General features: G+C 45.4%; 2 protein-coding genes across 2 annotated transcripts; both read left to right on the top strand.

The window, feature by feature from the left end:
• The first annotated feature begins 363 nt into the window (after positions 1-363).
• Positions 364-5,041, top strand: heyl (hes related family bHLH transcription factor with YRPW motif like). Its single transcript, XM_084696020.1, has 5 exons — positions 364-636; positions 2,609-2,675; positions 2,784-2,867; positions 2,977-3,058; positions 3,152-5,041. Exons 1-5 carry the CDS (start codon positions 557-559, stop codon positions 3,802-3,804), a joined length of 966 nt encoding a protein of 321 aa, XP_084552146.1. The 5' UTR covers positions 364-556; the 3' UTR covers positions 3,805-5,041.
• A 5,443-nt stretch (positions 5,042-10,484) lies between these two features.
• On the top strand, positions 10,485-14,576 carry rab42a (RAB42, member RAS oncogene family a). The gene is made up of 2 exons (XM_084695490.1): positions 10,485-10,957; positions 12,037-14,576. Exons 1-2 carry the CDS (start codon positions 10,590-10,592, stop codon positions 12,470-12,472), a joined length of 804 nt encoding a protein of 267 aa, XP_084551616.1. The 5' UTR covers positions 10,485-10,589; the 3' UTR covers positions 12,473-14,576.
• Positions 14,577-16,113: the final 1,537 nt, after the last annotated feature.

Here is a 16,113-nt window from a genome sequence, read left to right on the forward strand (position 1 = left end):
CGGCTAATTGAAAGGATGACTGAGCATGGGGGTGTGCTTGGGGGAGAGGAGAGGGGATGGAGGGGAAAGGGGAGGGAGGGAAAGAGGGAAGGAGGGAGGAAAGAGAGGGGGAGCCAAAACTGGCAACCCTGCCCAAGTGCCAAAGTCTTGTTTTGTCACTGGGTGACAGAGAAGAGAGAGAAAGAGAGAGAGAGAGAGAGAGAGAGAGAGAGAGAGAGAGACACACAGAGGAGAGGGAGAGACAGAGAGATAGAAAGTCTGAGAGACTATAATTGGATGCCACTGATAGGGTTAGGGTTAGCAGTGATAGGTTAGCAGTTTATGAGCAGCGTCTGCCTGATGAATGTTGTTTTCTGGAGGATGACCAAGCTGCTCGACCTGACAGAAGAACAGAGAAGAGGAGGAGGTCGAGTGTGACATCTAGTCTTTCATACATCCATCCGTCCATCTAGACTGTAGAGGAGAATAATTCCCACTGAGAAGAGAAGGGCCATCCATCCAATCCCCACCTTGGCCTCCGTTGGCTGTCCTGGAGAGGAGAGGAAGAAGAGGGGACATGAAGAGACCTCATGACTACAGCTCTCCGGACACGGACGCAGACGAGCTCATCGACGTGGGACAGGAGGACAGCTACTGGTGAGAACATCCACCAATCACACCTGAGATTACAGCCCTCTGACCAATCACACCGGACATAACAGCCTTTTGGCCAATCACACCAGACATTACAGTCCAGTGGCCAAACACACCTGAGATTTTAAAATGTACGTTAATCAAAGAGTAAAGATTTATGTCAGTCATCATTGTAACATGCCTACCGTTGGGTGTCTTTATGAACAGAATTCTAGATTTATCAGATTGACCAATCATATTTAAACAAACAGGTTAATTATCAATCCCATCCGAGATGTAGATGTGGAGCAGTAACAGTGCAGGTTGAACTGGAATCAGTTAGCCTACAACTCCTGACCAACTGAAAGTGCCCCAGAAATAGAACCTTTCATATCACTGTTCTTGAAATTCAGTTTGAACCTCTTCTGTGTGGTGTCAAGATGAGAGTAAATAAACCTGATGGATGCAGGGTGAAGATTTATAGACCTGATGGATGCAGGGTGAAGGTTTATAGACCTGATGGATGCAGGGTGAAGGTTTATAGACCTGATGGATGCAGGGTGAAGGTTTATAGACCTGTTGGATGCAGGGTGAAGGTTTATAGACCTGATGGATGCAGGGTGAAGGTTTATAGACCTGTTGGATGCAGGGTGAAGGTTTATAGACCTGATGGATGCAGGGTGAAGGTTTATAGACCTGTTGGATGCAGGGTGAAGGTTTATAGACCTGATGGATGCAGGGTGAAGGTTTATAGACCTGATGGATGCAGGGTGAAGGTTTATAGACCTGATGGATGCAGGGTGAAGGTTTATAGACCTGTTTATCGTCCTGACCTGCACAAGTTAGTTTTCAGTATTATGGGATGTTTATGTCAGAAATCATCTAAAATATCTAATCTAATCTCTCTTCAGTTTCCTGACAATAACCCTGCTCTTCACTCCCATGTGTATTGTTATATAAATGTACAGGAATGTATAATTCATATCAAGTTCGTGAATAGCCTTGGTTAAGTTGTGTTACTATAGTGATATCTTCAATGAGATTCCCAAAAGTCTTATTTTTGTGAGAAAACATTTTCTATACTGGTCATTTTGGAACATTGTAAATTGAAGACTGATTGATCTTCGGAGTCAGATGGCTGAGCAGTAAGGGAGTTGGACTAGTAATCTGAAGGTTGCCGGATTGATTCCCTGCTGGGCCAAATGACGTTGTGTCCTTAGGCAAGGCACTTCACCCTACTTGTCCCCTGTATTTACTGTAAGTCGCTCTGGATAAGAACGTCTGGTAAATGTAATCTCCATTTTGAATTTACTCAACCTCAACTCAACTTACCCGGGTTTATGTTCAAAGGAAGAGAAAGCAAAAATTTGAAATCATATTATGAATCTAAACTGGAACATGAAGAGAAACTGGCAGTGTCTTATGTCCAAATCCAACACAGCTCCAACAGACGATGGTTAAAATACTTTAAGCTGTCAAGCTCTTTGTGAGATGTAAGATGAGAGCATTCCCAAAAACAAGTTCCATATTTACTGGCCGTGTTCAGAGAGACTCCACAACATAACGTGCATGTTAGAGGAGCTAGCTACAGAGATGCCCTGAAGCTATATAATCATCTCTCAAAAAATGCTTTGGTAGCATGGAAGGAGAGTTGCATGTCATCCAACTGCAACTAATGTCTGTAAACTGGCGTTAAACCAAAACAATCTCTCCTCTCCTTCCACTCTTTCTCTCTCTTCTTCTCCTTACTCCTCTCTTACCTTCTCCTCTCCTTTACTCTTCTCTTAATCTCTTCTCCTCCCTACTCCCCTCCTCTTCTCCCCCCTCCTCTTCTCTTCTCTCCTCTCCTCTCTTCTCTTCCATCTTTTGTACTCTGATTGAAATCAACAATGTGCCATCTTGCCTCTGTCTTGTATTAAAGAGAGCATAACAAAAACAGTATGTAATACAATCAAAGTGAACATCTCCCTCTCCTTCTCCCTCTCCCTCTCTCCAGTCCAGTCTCTGGCTCCATGTCCCCTGGCAGCACATCTCAGATCTTAGCCAGAAAGAGGAGGAGAGGAGTAAGTTAATCTCAGGGGGGATCGCACAGTGTCACCACTGAGTATACACCTGGCTGAGCGTTGAAGGATGATCGTGGTTCTGATTGTCCCCTTGCTCCTCTTGTTCAGATTATTGAGAAGAGACGTAGAGATCGCATCAACCACAGCCTATCAGAGCTCAGAAGACTAGTCCCCAGTGCCTTCGAGAAACAGGTAACCGGCCAATCAGGTACCCGGCCAATCACCAGGAAGACAACCAGCACCCCTAGAACCTTGTGAGTCGTTGGATTTTAAGGTAGCACTCTCTTTCTATCCCTGTCAGGGCTCCTCCAAACTAGAGAAGGCTGAGATCCTGCAGATGACTGTGGACCACCTTAAACTGTTGCATGCTATGGGTGGTAAAGGTAAGCCTTCCTCCCTGACTCCATCTCCCTCCCTCTCTCCTTCTTCTTTCATAATACCTCTCCCTTTCCTTCCCTCTGTCTGTGGACCTTCAGGCTACTTGGATGCACGTGCCTTGGCAGGGGACTATCGCACGCTGGGGTTCAGGGAGTGTGTTGGGGAGGTGGTTCGGTACCTGAGCTCTCTGGAGGGGCAGACCCCCGACCCTATGGGGGCGCGCCTAGTGTCCCACCTGTCTCAGTGTGCCAGCGACCCGCTCCTGCTTCAAACACCAACCTGCTGGGCCTGGCCCTCCCTCCCTCAGCTGGCCCCACCCTCCCAAGCCTCCTCCCTCCAGGGGGGCCGTAGGGGGCCATCTCTCCTGGGGGATCACCCCTCGTCCGGTTCCCTGCGGCTGGCTTCCCAGCAGGGGGCGCTGCTCGGCCCTCCTGTTGCCTCTCTGGCCAGTACCCGCCGGGCACCGTCTCTCCCCTCCCCTGCCCTCTCCCCACCCTGCCCCACCCACAGACATGCCCGTCTCCCCTCCCTCACCCCACCTTCCTCCAGTCAGAGGCATGCCCAGCACTCTCCCAGTACCCCTAGAGTCTCTCCTCTCCTCCCCTCCTCCTCCTTCTCCCCCTCTGCCCCGCCACAAGTCTCCTTCAGGCCCTTCTCCGCTCTGGGCTCTGCCGTGGGCCAGCGCAGGGGCGTGGGGGTGGGGGCCAAGTCGGCACAGGGATATGGAACCGAGATGATTGGAGCCTTCTAATTGGTCCACCTGGACACTGTCACCAGACATCCTGTTCCTGTCCGACTTCACTTGACCATGAAGAGAGAGACCATGGTCATGCTTCTACCTGACCTCCCTCCAGACCTCTCCCTCCCACCAGACACCCTCCTTCCAGACCTCTTCCTCTCACACCCTCCCTTCAGATCTCACCTTCCCTCCAGACCTCACCCTCCCTCTAGACTTCAACCTCTCTCAAGCCATGTCCGACAGGAGCCAAGCTCTCAGATGATCAAGAGAAGGTGGAAAGGATAAAAGTTGAAGGAATAAGGAACAGAACAATTATGGAGGGAGCTGCATTAGCTTATCCCTCAAGCAAAAATAGAATGTGCAGTGGATGATAAACTTATGTAAACTCAATATCCTTGTGAGTGTGTGGGTGAGTAGTGGAGGAGAGGATTGAGGATGTGCAGTAGAAGCTACATGTCTGTTAATGTGACTTGCAGACGAACAGGACAACACTCCTAAATGTCATTATGTTCTCATGTTCTCTACATTAAGGGACACAAGTCATATGTAAGTAAGTAAAAATGCATGTTTACAACAAGAGACATAATTGAGATTTTGGCTCAAAAGAGACCTTCATAAAAAAAAAGAAAAATTGTGATGTTTGGATTTCTTAGTATACAAATCATTTAAAATGTGTTCATATTACAGTAACGTGAATTATTCTGTTGACTTGACATGGAATGTTTTGAAAAAATGTCAAACAAAAAATAGGTGCCTTTCATGTCCAATTTCTCGTCCTTTTACTTTTCATTGTGTGTGTGTCTGAATACAGAGGCATACTGTATTGAACCATTTAGATTCATAGCTGTTCATCGGAGATGGGAAGTAACGAAGCACAAATACTTTGTTACTGTACTTCAGTCAATTTTTCTGGTACAGTACTTTACTTCACTTTCTGACAACTTTTTACTTTAACTACATTTTTTACACCATATCTGTACTTTTTACTTCTTACATTTTAAACCCAGGCTAGTTAATTTAGTTTTAATATGTATTTTGTGGCAGGATCAATATTATTTCTTGTCATTGCTTTTTTCCGGGGTAAGCTGTATGTAAGCTACCATGGAACAAGGCAGAAGGCAGCAAGAAAAATATTTGTATAAAAAAGTTTGCATTATTGATGAGTACTAAATGACGATACTCGGCTGTATTGTAGTGTGCGCTGCTCTTGATAAACTACTCTGTTCCAGGCTTCTCTGTTCTCCCTCTCTCCTCCTCTCTTCTAATCACTGTGTGTGAATTTTGATTAAACATTTCAAAATGTTGAAAAAACCTTGAGATTTTTTTAACCTTTTTTGTGTCTTGTTGTGTGGGAAAAAAGCTGTTTCTAAAGGTTTCAAAAATATGTTATGGATGACAGAGGGAGTTAACGACGTTGACATGACCGAGAATAGAGACATTCCTGATCACCCATGGCCTTATATGATGGAGATGTTTGAAATTGTCGGCGTTAAAAAGGATTCCTGGTGAATGCTCTGCGTGTCTTTAGTGTCTTTTTGCATTAATGTATTAATATGATGTGAGGTCCAGTTACCAGCGTGACACTAAAACATGTGTAGTAATGGTTACTTTATACTTAAACAAATATCAGAGACGACACTTCTTTACTTCAACTGGAGTGAAAAAGTTTAGTCAGTACTTCCACTTTTACCAGTCATTTTAAACATGAGTATCTGTATTTCTACTTGAGTGAAGGATGTGTGAACTTTTTTCAATCTCGGTGTTCACACCAGTTCCATAAAAACGGAACGAGAAGAAAGCTATTCCATGATTTGCAGCTGTCAGAATGAACACCAGAGGGCGAATTTTCTCCTTCAGTGCTACTGCGTCAGGGTCTATAACAAACATCACAAATCTCAGGAGTCAAGAGCTGACCAAGTCTGCAAACAGCTACATCTCCCTTCAGCCCTATCAGAGTGTCTGGTGTGGAGGCTGATGGGAGATGCGGCCTTTTTCCAAAAGAGGATAAACAAGATGGAAACAGAGGATGCATTGGTTAACCACAGGGAAGCAAACAGGCTCATCATAGTGCCCTCTCATTGGCAAAGAGACGTTTATAAATGTTTGGCCTCATAAGTATTTCTATATCTGTCTCTCGCTCTCCATTTGTCTGTCTCTCTCTCTAGTCAATTCTGTGGTCTACCAACGGGATATTGGCTCTCCCTGTTTGTCTGCCAGTATGTTCTATGTTTGCGTGTGTCTGTGTGTGTGTGTGAGAGAGAGATCTGAAGGAGTATGGTCAAATAGCTGACACCATGGGACAGGTGTAGTCATGACAACTGGAAGATGTTTCTCAGGAACAACCTGACACTGAAACTAACTTCTTCAGCAGGATTTGAAAAAGAAGAGACTTGCGTGTTACCTAATAGAAATCTTTTTAATCCACGCTTTGTTAGGTGTGTGGCTTAAATGTGTGTTTGTAATGTACACATAAATGAGTGTGTAGGAATGCGTGTGTGTGTCAGTATGCGTGTGTGTGTGTGTGTGTGTATGAATGAGTGTGTGTGAGTGTATGAGTGTGTGTGTCTCCAGGCTGGATTCTGAACCAGTGTGGTTTTGTGTGGATGCAGGCCGGTGGTCAGACGGACGCTATAAAGGGGAATGTTTATGGAGTGCACATACACTCATACGCATACACACATACAAAAGTGACTGACTGGCACTATTCTGGACTCGTTGGAGCCAGAAAAGAACAACCACAATCACACAGCACAGGCTTTCCCACGGGGGGGGAGGAGGGGGGGGGAGGAGGGGGGAGGAGAGGATGGAGGGGTAGAGAGAGAGGAGGATTTTAAGGATAATAGAAGAATAACAGAAGAAAATACTAGTGTTGACAAAATAAGTACAACCCTTAATCACAGGCAGGCCTGCGAGTGTCTTCCCCAACACTGCCCCTAGGTTCCAGGACACAAAGGAGAATCACTCACATACACACACTGTATATACAGAAACCATCTATATTGTATCTATTTAAACTATTCTACTGCACAGTGATCTGACATCAGATATCAGCTTACTCTGAGTGCCGCCCTACTGCCGAACCCAGAGATCAGGAGGATCCAGACAATGCTGAGTTTGATGTATTAATTGGTCGATGGAGTCACCTAACACAAGGACTGAAACTACGACTCCACTGCTCTACTCACCCTGTAATCTCTGGTCGTTATGGCAAGGTTGCCACCTTGTGGCTGACGAGATATATTTACAAGAGATCTGTTTTCAGATGAAAGGTGCATTAGAAATACAATGTATTATTATTATTATTACAATAGTAAGTGTTCTGCTAGGAACAGATTCATCAAATTGAATTTGTGATTCAATGCACGTCTTTTAAACGAGACATTGTCCTGCCATTTTTATGGCCAAACTTGTTGAGCAGAAATCTATAAACTCGCTAGTTGGAGGGAGAGGAACTAGCAGGCTAACGTTTGCATTCTAGCTCACTGAAGTCCAAAATGATGTGCAAGACAAGAGGCATGAGCGTTTATGACATGTTCTAATTGCTGTATAAAGTTGTGTATATAGTTATACTACTATGCTTTTGTATTTTGCACTGTAGGTAAACAAAATAATGTATAACAAAAGATGTGCGTGTGACTCAACTCATTAACTAGTTAGGTAATGTTAGCTCGCCTATTCAAGACCCTGGTTTTCCAGATTTCGCAAACCAAACATGGCACAAATGTGTAAACATAATAAAATATAGATAAACACTTGTGCTGTCAGTTAAACGCGTTATTGACGGTGTTAACGCAAACCCATTTTGACGGCGTCAATTTTTTTATCGGAAGATTTAACGTTCTTTTTGGCCGAGCAAACTTTGGGTACCAGGTTTTGCCCTGTAGCAAGAAAAAATGTCCCGGCAAACCTGCCTCATAAGACAAAATAGAAGAAGAACAGTAAACAAGCATGCATGGAAGGAGCAACCAACCCTATCTTAAACATGGTTTACAACTAAGTTTAAACATAAAGGTAATTGATGGTTAATATAGCCAGAACTGTGTAGTTTGTACTATGACGATCAATTCCAAATAAACTTTCATCAGATTTAATCCAACAACATTACTATTTTGCTGATAATTCGGCAAAGTCCTGTCCCATTCATATTCATAACATTTTGAGCACTTTAGTTTGAGGGAACTTAAGTATCACTTATCAGGTCACATCAATCACGTTTGTAAGAGTTCATGGTTCAGGGGGGACATTGGGATTGGGCCTTAGAGCAGGGATGGGCAATCCTGGTCCTCAGGGGCCACTGTCCTGCATGTTTTAGATGTTTCCCTGCTCCAGCACACCTGTTTCAAATGAATGGGTTGTTATCAAGCTCTGTGGAAGCCGTGTAATGGCCAATCATTTGAATCAGGTGTGTTGCAGCGGAGAAACATAAACGTCCCACCACTCAAGAGCGCCCGATCCCAACACAAGCTCTTCTCCTATCTGGCCCCCCAATGGTGGAATCAACTCCCCACCTCCATCATAGACATTGACTGTCTCCCCACCTTCAAGAAAAGGCTTAAGACGCACTTGTTCCGGGAGTACAACGGTTCTTAGGAATGATTTGCTGGACCTGATGCTAGTTAGGGTTAAAGTCTTCCCAGTAGCCTTCAGAATACGAAAGGGAGTTAGATTAACTAACTAAAGTTCGGGAGGAAGATGGCTCACCAAGAATCCTCCTCCACTCCAATCAACTAAATCGCATCAGCCTAGCGAAAGGACGGAAGAATACGACCAAACTCCCCGTTTAAATTACGAGGTTTGTATAAAGTGTCTTCAATTGCTCTGGTCCTTGTGCTAGCATGTTGTTGTCTCCCTCCCGCCCTCCCCTTTTCTCTGCTTCGCCCTGTCATCTATCCAGGCTCCCCGGGGATCCGGTCAAGCTGCTACCCATAAGGACTCTCCGCCACACCCCGAGTTCATACCCGGTAATTATACGTGCACCATCCACATCACCTCCATCACCATTCTCCACATCCCCCTAATCACACTCTCATCCTCCCAGGAGCCCAGGCCAGGCTCTGCTACGGGCCTCCACCAGGCCAGGCTCTGCTACCAGCCTGCATCACACTGCATCAGGCTTGGCTCTGCTACCAGCCTGCATCACACTGCACCAGGCCAGGCTCTGCTTCCAGCCTGCATCACACTACATCAGGCTTGGCTCTGCTCCCATCCTGTACCACAATGCATTAGGTTTGGCTTTGCTAACCCGAACCCTACATCGCACGTGCGAGCACTTGCTCCTGCACCGTTTCCTTACCCGTTTAAGTGCCTGTGTCAGCCTTACTTATGGCAACCCCATATTGCCTTACTAACAATATAATAGTTGGCATTGTGAATACAAAAAACCCAACATGAGTGGGGCAACACAACAGAAATAACTAAACATAAATAATCCAGTGCCCATTACCCTCAACCTCACTGTGGGTCCCACATATTAGAAATAGGTTTCTGTCTGCTTACTGAAGTAGCTGCTGTTTTAAGTTAACATGAACGGCTTAGCTGCAGGAATGATCTGCATATGTCGCCAGTTTCAGGGAGAAAACTTAGACAGATGATTATTTCATAATAGGATGAAGGCCATCAGAAACCAATCGGATATGCACACATAACCCCATAAGAAGATGCAGCATCCATTCTGACTGTAAAAGACTAGTCTGACAACATTTCCTATGATACAGTCTGTCTCTAATAAAAACGCTACTGGTGTGCAAGTCAAATGGATCTGCTTTACTTTCTAGAAGCTCAATAAAGGACAGGTTCCATCAGACCATGTTGAGCCAGTCTGTTTCAGCACCATGGAGAGGGCTAGGGCCTGGTCCTAACCAGACTCTCGTACATTTCATTTGTACACATTTGTTCCTTGAAGGCGGGTACTCTGTTAAAGTTTAAAACTATTGGATCTGCCCAGAGGCACTCTGGATCTGCCATAACCAATCGCTAGCGTTTGCCTTAGCCAACCCTTCACCACTAACGGAGTTAACTGGAAAATCAAATGAACCCCGTGGGGATCAAAGATTGTTCTTGCTCCGGCTTTCCCTTCTGGATATTCGGCAGCGTTGCCACAACGGACCGAATGGCTTCGCTCACATATTTTGTCCGCCGCCATTACGGAACTACATCTCAAACTAGCGCACAACCTTAATGTCATCGTTCTCAGCCACTCCCTCTGTTCGCTGATTTGCTGGTAGAAAGTTAACCTGAGACATCTGACTTACGTGCCGAATTCCCAGACCTAGTACAGACACAAAATGAAAATTGAGCGGAAGTATGTAGGAGGGCAGAGCCAGGCTAAGGGCTGAGGGGGCTAGCTCCAGACCCGACAGAAGACAGCTCGGTGGAGGGGTGTCTTCAGGGCCGGGCTGGGTGTCTTTCTGTATCTTGAATGCTTTCCAAACCATTTGACATTTTATTCCACTAAACTATGACACCATGTCTGAAGCTTATGTGGGCCCGTGCTTGTCAGGAGAACAGAGTGTCCTCGTGTCCGTGTTAATTCGTTAAACAGTAGCGTGTCAGATGTGGGCTCTGTAGGCTGTGGCAGAATGTCACACCAGTTTGAGATAAACGAAAAACAAGCCAGCACGTGCGCTACATTATAAAAGATTGACATAATTTGATAGATAAAACAGAGACGATATTTTGGCGATACGTGTAGGCGTGTAAAATAACAAAACTATAGCCTCCATTTCAAGATGGGTTTTACTTTGCTACTGTTTTATATAGATGGGAGCATACCGGCATGATAGGTAAGCTATGATCACATGATTGCAGAGCCCTTGCTCGCTCTCTTGTTCGCGCGCATCACTTTCTGGCCAGAAGGCGAGCCGCGGCAGTCACGGGCTGTATGGAAATACCGCGCACGCATCGCTGCTTTGTTTCCAACCCCTTTCGGCGGATCCGTCCTCAGCCATGCGATGGATATTTTGTGGCAATATCAGTTTAGAATAATTTTACTCGGAGATTCTACCGTTGGAAAATCGTCTCTGCTAAAACGCTTCACTGATGGTATATACAGCGATGTTGCAGATCCTACAGTTGGTGTAGATTTTTATGCCCGTTCGTTAGACATCGAGCCAGGGGTAAAAATCAAGCTTCAGCTCTGGGATACGGCTGGCCAGGAACGATTCAGGTGAGATGTAGAACAGGTTAAAGACTAACCGTCGTTATGATAAACAATCGTTTCTGACAGCCATCAGTTGCCTGTACCCACCCAGCAGATGAATTATGAATCAGCCAAAACGCTAAAGCCTGAGCCTTCAATATGTCTGTAGCATTCACGGACATTTTGTACGATGACAAAATAGACTTTACAGCCTTATACGTTTTTCAAACATAACGGTTAGTGTTAGTATGATGTAGGGCTCTGTGGAAAGAGGTCATCTCCTCCATAGGCCTTTACTCCAATATAAGAAGCAGCCAATTGGGGCGCATCATTGGCATTCATTCACGGTTGATTGACAAACCGCCTTGATTTTTCTTTTCGATAAGGACGGTGCTCATAAAACTAGAACGAATTTCAATACATTTGTCGTTTACATTTTCACTAAGGATAATGCTGTGTATATCAGGTTTTAAGTTAAAGGATGTAGAATGAATATTATTTATGCTCGACAGCCTAGACATCTGCGTACATCCCATTAGCTCCGCGCAGAGATAACATAGTAAACAACGTCAGTCTCCGGGTTGCTGCCCCGGATGTCACGCACGCAATTCATCTCTATGAAGCAAAAGGCCTCCCATTACATTTTGTAAACTTTGCCTTCAGATATGTTTCATTTGAAAGTAAAACGAATGAAAGGGATTTAGCCTCGAGGATGTGTACAGAACACACCTAACAATTTCTCACTTGAGTAGATCTGCGCCTTGGCCTGTTCATTCATGCATCTGATCAAAGAATCGGGTCCTAATATGTCATCCAGTGTTGGAGATGAGTTGTATTGTATTTGTTCCAGTGGAAGGTAGAATGAGGGCAGGGAAGCAGAGATAAGACCCTAGTGGGATCAGGGTTAGGGTCAGGGTTGAGACCCCGGTGGGCAGGCTGAGCTCCAGGGTCTCTGGTCACACCAATACTCCTCCTGTGTACCTGTCTATGTAGAGATACACTCATGGAAATGGTCTGAGCTTTTACATTATACAACAGTCCATCTGTTGAGTTTGGTCCTCCCAGGTTAACTGAACAGTCAACATCTCTCTGTGTTTCCCTCCCAGGTCCATCACCACTTCCTACTACCGCAATTCCGTGGGAGGCTTGCTGGTTTTTGACCTGACCAATCGCAAGACCTTCGACCACGTGAGGGAGTGGCACAAGGAAGTGAGTGAGCATATCCTGCCCCACCACATGGTGTACATTCTGATTGGACACAAGAGTGACCTCACCATGGAGCGACGGGTGAGTCGTGAGGAGGCGGAGCAGCTGGCTGCAGACCTGGGCGTGCGCTACGTGGAGACATCCGCCAAGTGCAACAGCAACGTGGAGCGGGCGTTCGAGCTGCTGACCAGAGACATCTTCCAGCTGATGAAGATGGGGGAGATCTGCACGCGGGACGGCTGGGACGGGGTGAAGAGCGGCCTCACCGCCAAGGTCCTGTACCCCTCCGAGGATGAGGAGGCAGTAGCAGCGGCCGAGAAAGGCTGCCATTGCTGACTGGCCCCCCTCCCCCACATCCCCTCCTCCGCACACCACCTCCGACATCCTAACCCCCTCTGCCCCATCCCTGCTGACCCCACGCCTCGCCCAACCTCATCCGTGTATCCACTGTGCCCTGTGTTCCACAACCAGCATAGTCATCTTTATTAAAAACACAGTTTAGATTGGGCTCACATCCTGAAACATCATTGAAAGAGATGAAGAGTGAGGGAGAGAGGTAGAGAGAGAGATGAAGAGGGAGGGAGAGAGAAGTACAGAATGGTAGAGATAGAGAGAGAGGTACAGAGAGATGAAGAGGGAGGAAGATGGTGGAAGAGAGTGGAAGAGGTGGATTGAAAGAGAGGTAGAGATAGAGAAAGGTAAAGAGAGTGAGATAGGTAGAGAGAGGTAGAGAGGGAGTAAGAGGTAGAGATTGGTAGACAGAGAGAGACCCTGCCCCAGACATGTGTTCCACCCCTCCAGGTCCTGCAGACATCAGTGCTGCTCTGACAGGAGCCATGAGACCCACGTGCACTTTGTGTCCCCAGTGACTCCACGCTAGGCCAGCTGCAGAGCACAGAGACCCTGCAGCAGAGCACAGAGACCCTGCAGCTGAGCCCAGGCCAGTGGCTAGATCACCTATTCATAGATGCCTTTTGCCGACCTGGAACTTTAGGACTTTGAGTCAGGCATGGTATCCGCTCCCAGACTGTGCTTGTGGTTGGGCATCCCTGTCAAACTAAATGTGTAAACGCTTTGCCTGCCATCTCTTGTGGTTGCACATGATATCTTCAAGGGTTCAATCAATTGAACTTTGGTATCGATGGTCACTTAGATATAAATAATAAACAGAGTGTATACAAATACTGTAGATACATCAGCACCATTCTTATCTGGGTAACAGTATGGTCTTGTAGTAGATAGTTTCTACTACTGTATGTGCACACATGCCAACATCGTTTAGCTGCATCATTCTGTGGTCTTTATGATTGTGAATAAACATTGCAAGTAATGTTTTTGTTAGAAAAGTAACATCTATTATTTGTAGGTCAAGCTTGGGGCCACATACTATTCAATTTTTGGGGGGAATTTGTAAAGCATATACATGATTATTCCCACAAAAAGCTTTCATTCATTCTTAGGAAAAGAGGATATATATCCAGGAAACACACTTTTCTAAGACACACCTGGAAACCCCTGTTTGGCCCTTTAGGAAGGTAGCCAAGGCCACTAACCCTAACACTATAAGCCTAACGATATAACCCTAACTAACACCCTTGCTCCCCTGACTCTTGCTCTACTACTCCTGGTCCCCTGACTTCTGACTCTTTCATCAGCATCACAGCAGACAGCTACCAAACCACCTAGAAGTGACCGCTGGACAACACAAGTGGGAGGGATTTACACCAAGGCTCCTGTTTGACTCATTCAGCCTTTTTCCAACAGCAGCAGAGATTTTGGAAAGTGTCTCCAGTTATGGGAGGATCTCCTCTCACCAATCCCCCACCAGAACCACAATTAGAGGAATTATACCTTCCTCTGTGCTGTTTTATTGTCCTTTAGTTTGTTAGTTTTTTGCTTGAGGAAGACCAAGAAAATGTGGGTTATGAACCACTTAACGATGGTAAGAATGTCAAATTCAATATCTAAGGTAAAGCTTAAGCTGTTTTTGTTTTGTTGTTTTTGATACTTGTTTTTCCCCAAACCCAATTACTGTAACATGACTATCAGTGTCCAGAACGTCCCTGTCCTGCAGGGAAGCACGTACAAGTAGAACTCCTTCAGGACCAGATTATTCTTGTGTCAGAACAAACAGAGCCCATCTGGGTCCTCTCCTCACTCCCTCTCATGGCTTATATGAACATGGTTCAGGTTGTACAGGTTTGATGTTTCCGTGAGGATATCAGTGCAGGATTTGGGAGGAGACTCCTAGTCATGCAGATGGAGAATCACAGTTCTCATTTTTAAAGTTAATAACATAAATGGTCATGTGTTCAGTTAACAAGGTTTTGTACCTTCGGTACTGTAAAACTCAGCACATTAATACCCTTAGCATAGCTTCCCAATAACAGTTCCTTTTCTTGTTTTGTGATAATATTTTTTTTGTAAATGTGGTAATAAGTGACGGTTAAGAATAAACTCAAGATTAAAGTGTAAAGTGCTTGTTTAGTTTCTCAGAATCCCACTGTGTTGTTTGCAGCTACGAGGAGTTTGGCCCCCTCCTCTGGTGGAAGGCAAGAATACATGTGACCTATACAGTGAGCAAATACATCATGTACATATTGTGTTTATTTAGCAGATGCTTCTACTCAGACTGGGAATTAATATGAGAATAAAGGTGACAATGGGTTATGTCATGAACAGCCTCATGCAGGAGATGTGTGAACAACGTGTGGGCTTCGAATATCATTTGAAAATCTCATGAAAAATGCGTGTCGATAGGTGAGGGTTATAGGGTTAGTGTTTGGATTGTAGAGTTATAAGGTCATAGTTACAGGGCTAAGCATAAGGGGTTACTGGGTTATAAGTGTGTAAACTTTCTCACTTTCCTGGACAGCCTGGACACAGCAGGGCTGCGTTTCCCAATGACGATGGATCGTAGCTGTTACGAGGGTTCTCTACAATCAAAATAACGATCCATCGTTATTTCTTACGTCCGAACATACTCATAAGGACAACCATCGTACATGTCTCTTAAGCTTCACTTAACAAGGCTCTGTCCATTGTTCTGAAATGTGATTCTTCTGACAAAACTTTTAGACTTTAAAATTTAAACGTTTACCAAAATAATTGATGAATTACGGTACACAAAAAATATTTTCTGTGGCTACAAGAAAACATTTTACATTTACTATGAGTTACTTATTTTAATACTTTTCAATGTACATTGTATGATGCTACAGGAAGGCAAAGGCAATCTCCAAATCCAATCCAAAACACGCCCGTAGAGGGGACTCTGATGAACAGGCCAGGGCAACTTTGGGGCCTCTGGGGCCTTCCTAGGCAGAGTTATGGGCCCGACAAGAGGGCAGGACGAATTGGGTCCAAAAAATCTCAAAATCCAGTTCAAAAAGTGCCCGTAGAGGGGACTCTGATGAACAGGCCGGGCCAAGTTTGGGGCTTCTGGGGCCTCGCTAGGCAGAGTTATGGGCCCGACAAAAGGGCAGGACGAATTTGGTCCAAAAAATCTCAAAATCCAGTTCAAAAAGTGCCCATAGAGGGGACTCTGATGAACAGGCCAGGCCAAGTTTGGGGCCTCTGGGGCCTTCTAGGCAGAGTTATGGGCCCGAAAAAAGGGCAGGGCGAATTTGGTCCAAAAAATCTCCAAATCCAATTCAAAACATGCTCTTAGAGGGGACTCTGATGAACAGGCCAGGCCAAGTTTGGGGCTTCTAGGGGCTTCCTAAGCAGAGTAATGGGCCCGACAAAAGGGCAGGGCGAATTTGGTCCAAAAAATCTCCAAATCCTATCCAAAACACGCCCATAGAGGGGACTCTGATGAACAGGCCAGGCCAAGTTTGGGGCCTCTGGGGGCTTCCTAGGCAGAGTTATGAGCCAGACAAAAGGGCAGGGCGAATTTGGTCCAAAAAATCTCAAAATTCAATCCAAAACACGCCCGTAGAGGGGACTCTGATGAACAGGCCAGGCCAAGTTTGGGG

The sequence above is a fragment of the Hypomesus nipponensis genome, chromosome 4 (assembly GCF_054491055.1).
Source record: "Hypomesus nipponensis isolate SF chromosome 4, ASM5449105v1, whole genome shotgun sequence".
Lineage (NCBI taxonomy): Eukaryota > Metazoa > Chordata > Actinopteri > Osmeriformes > Osmeridae > Hypomesus > Hypomesus nipponensis.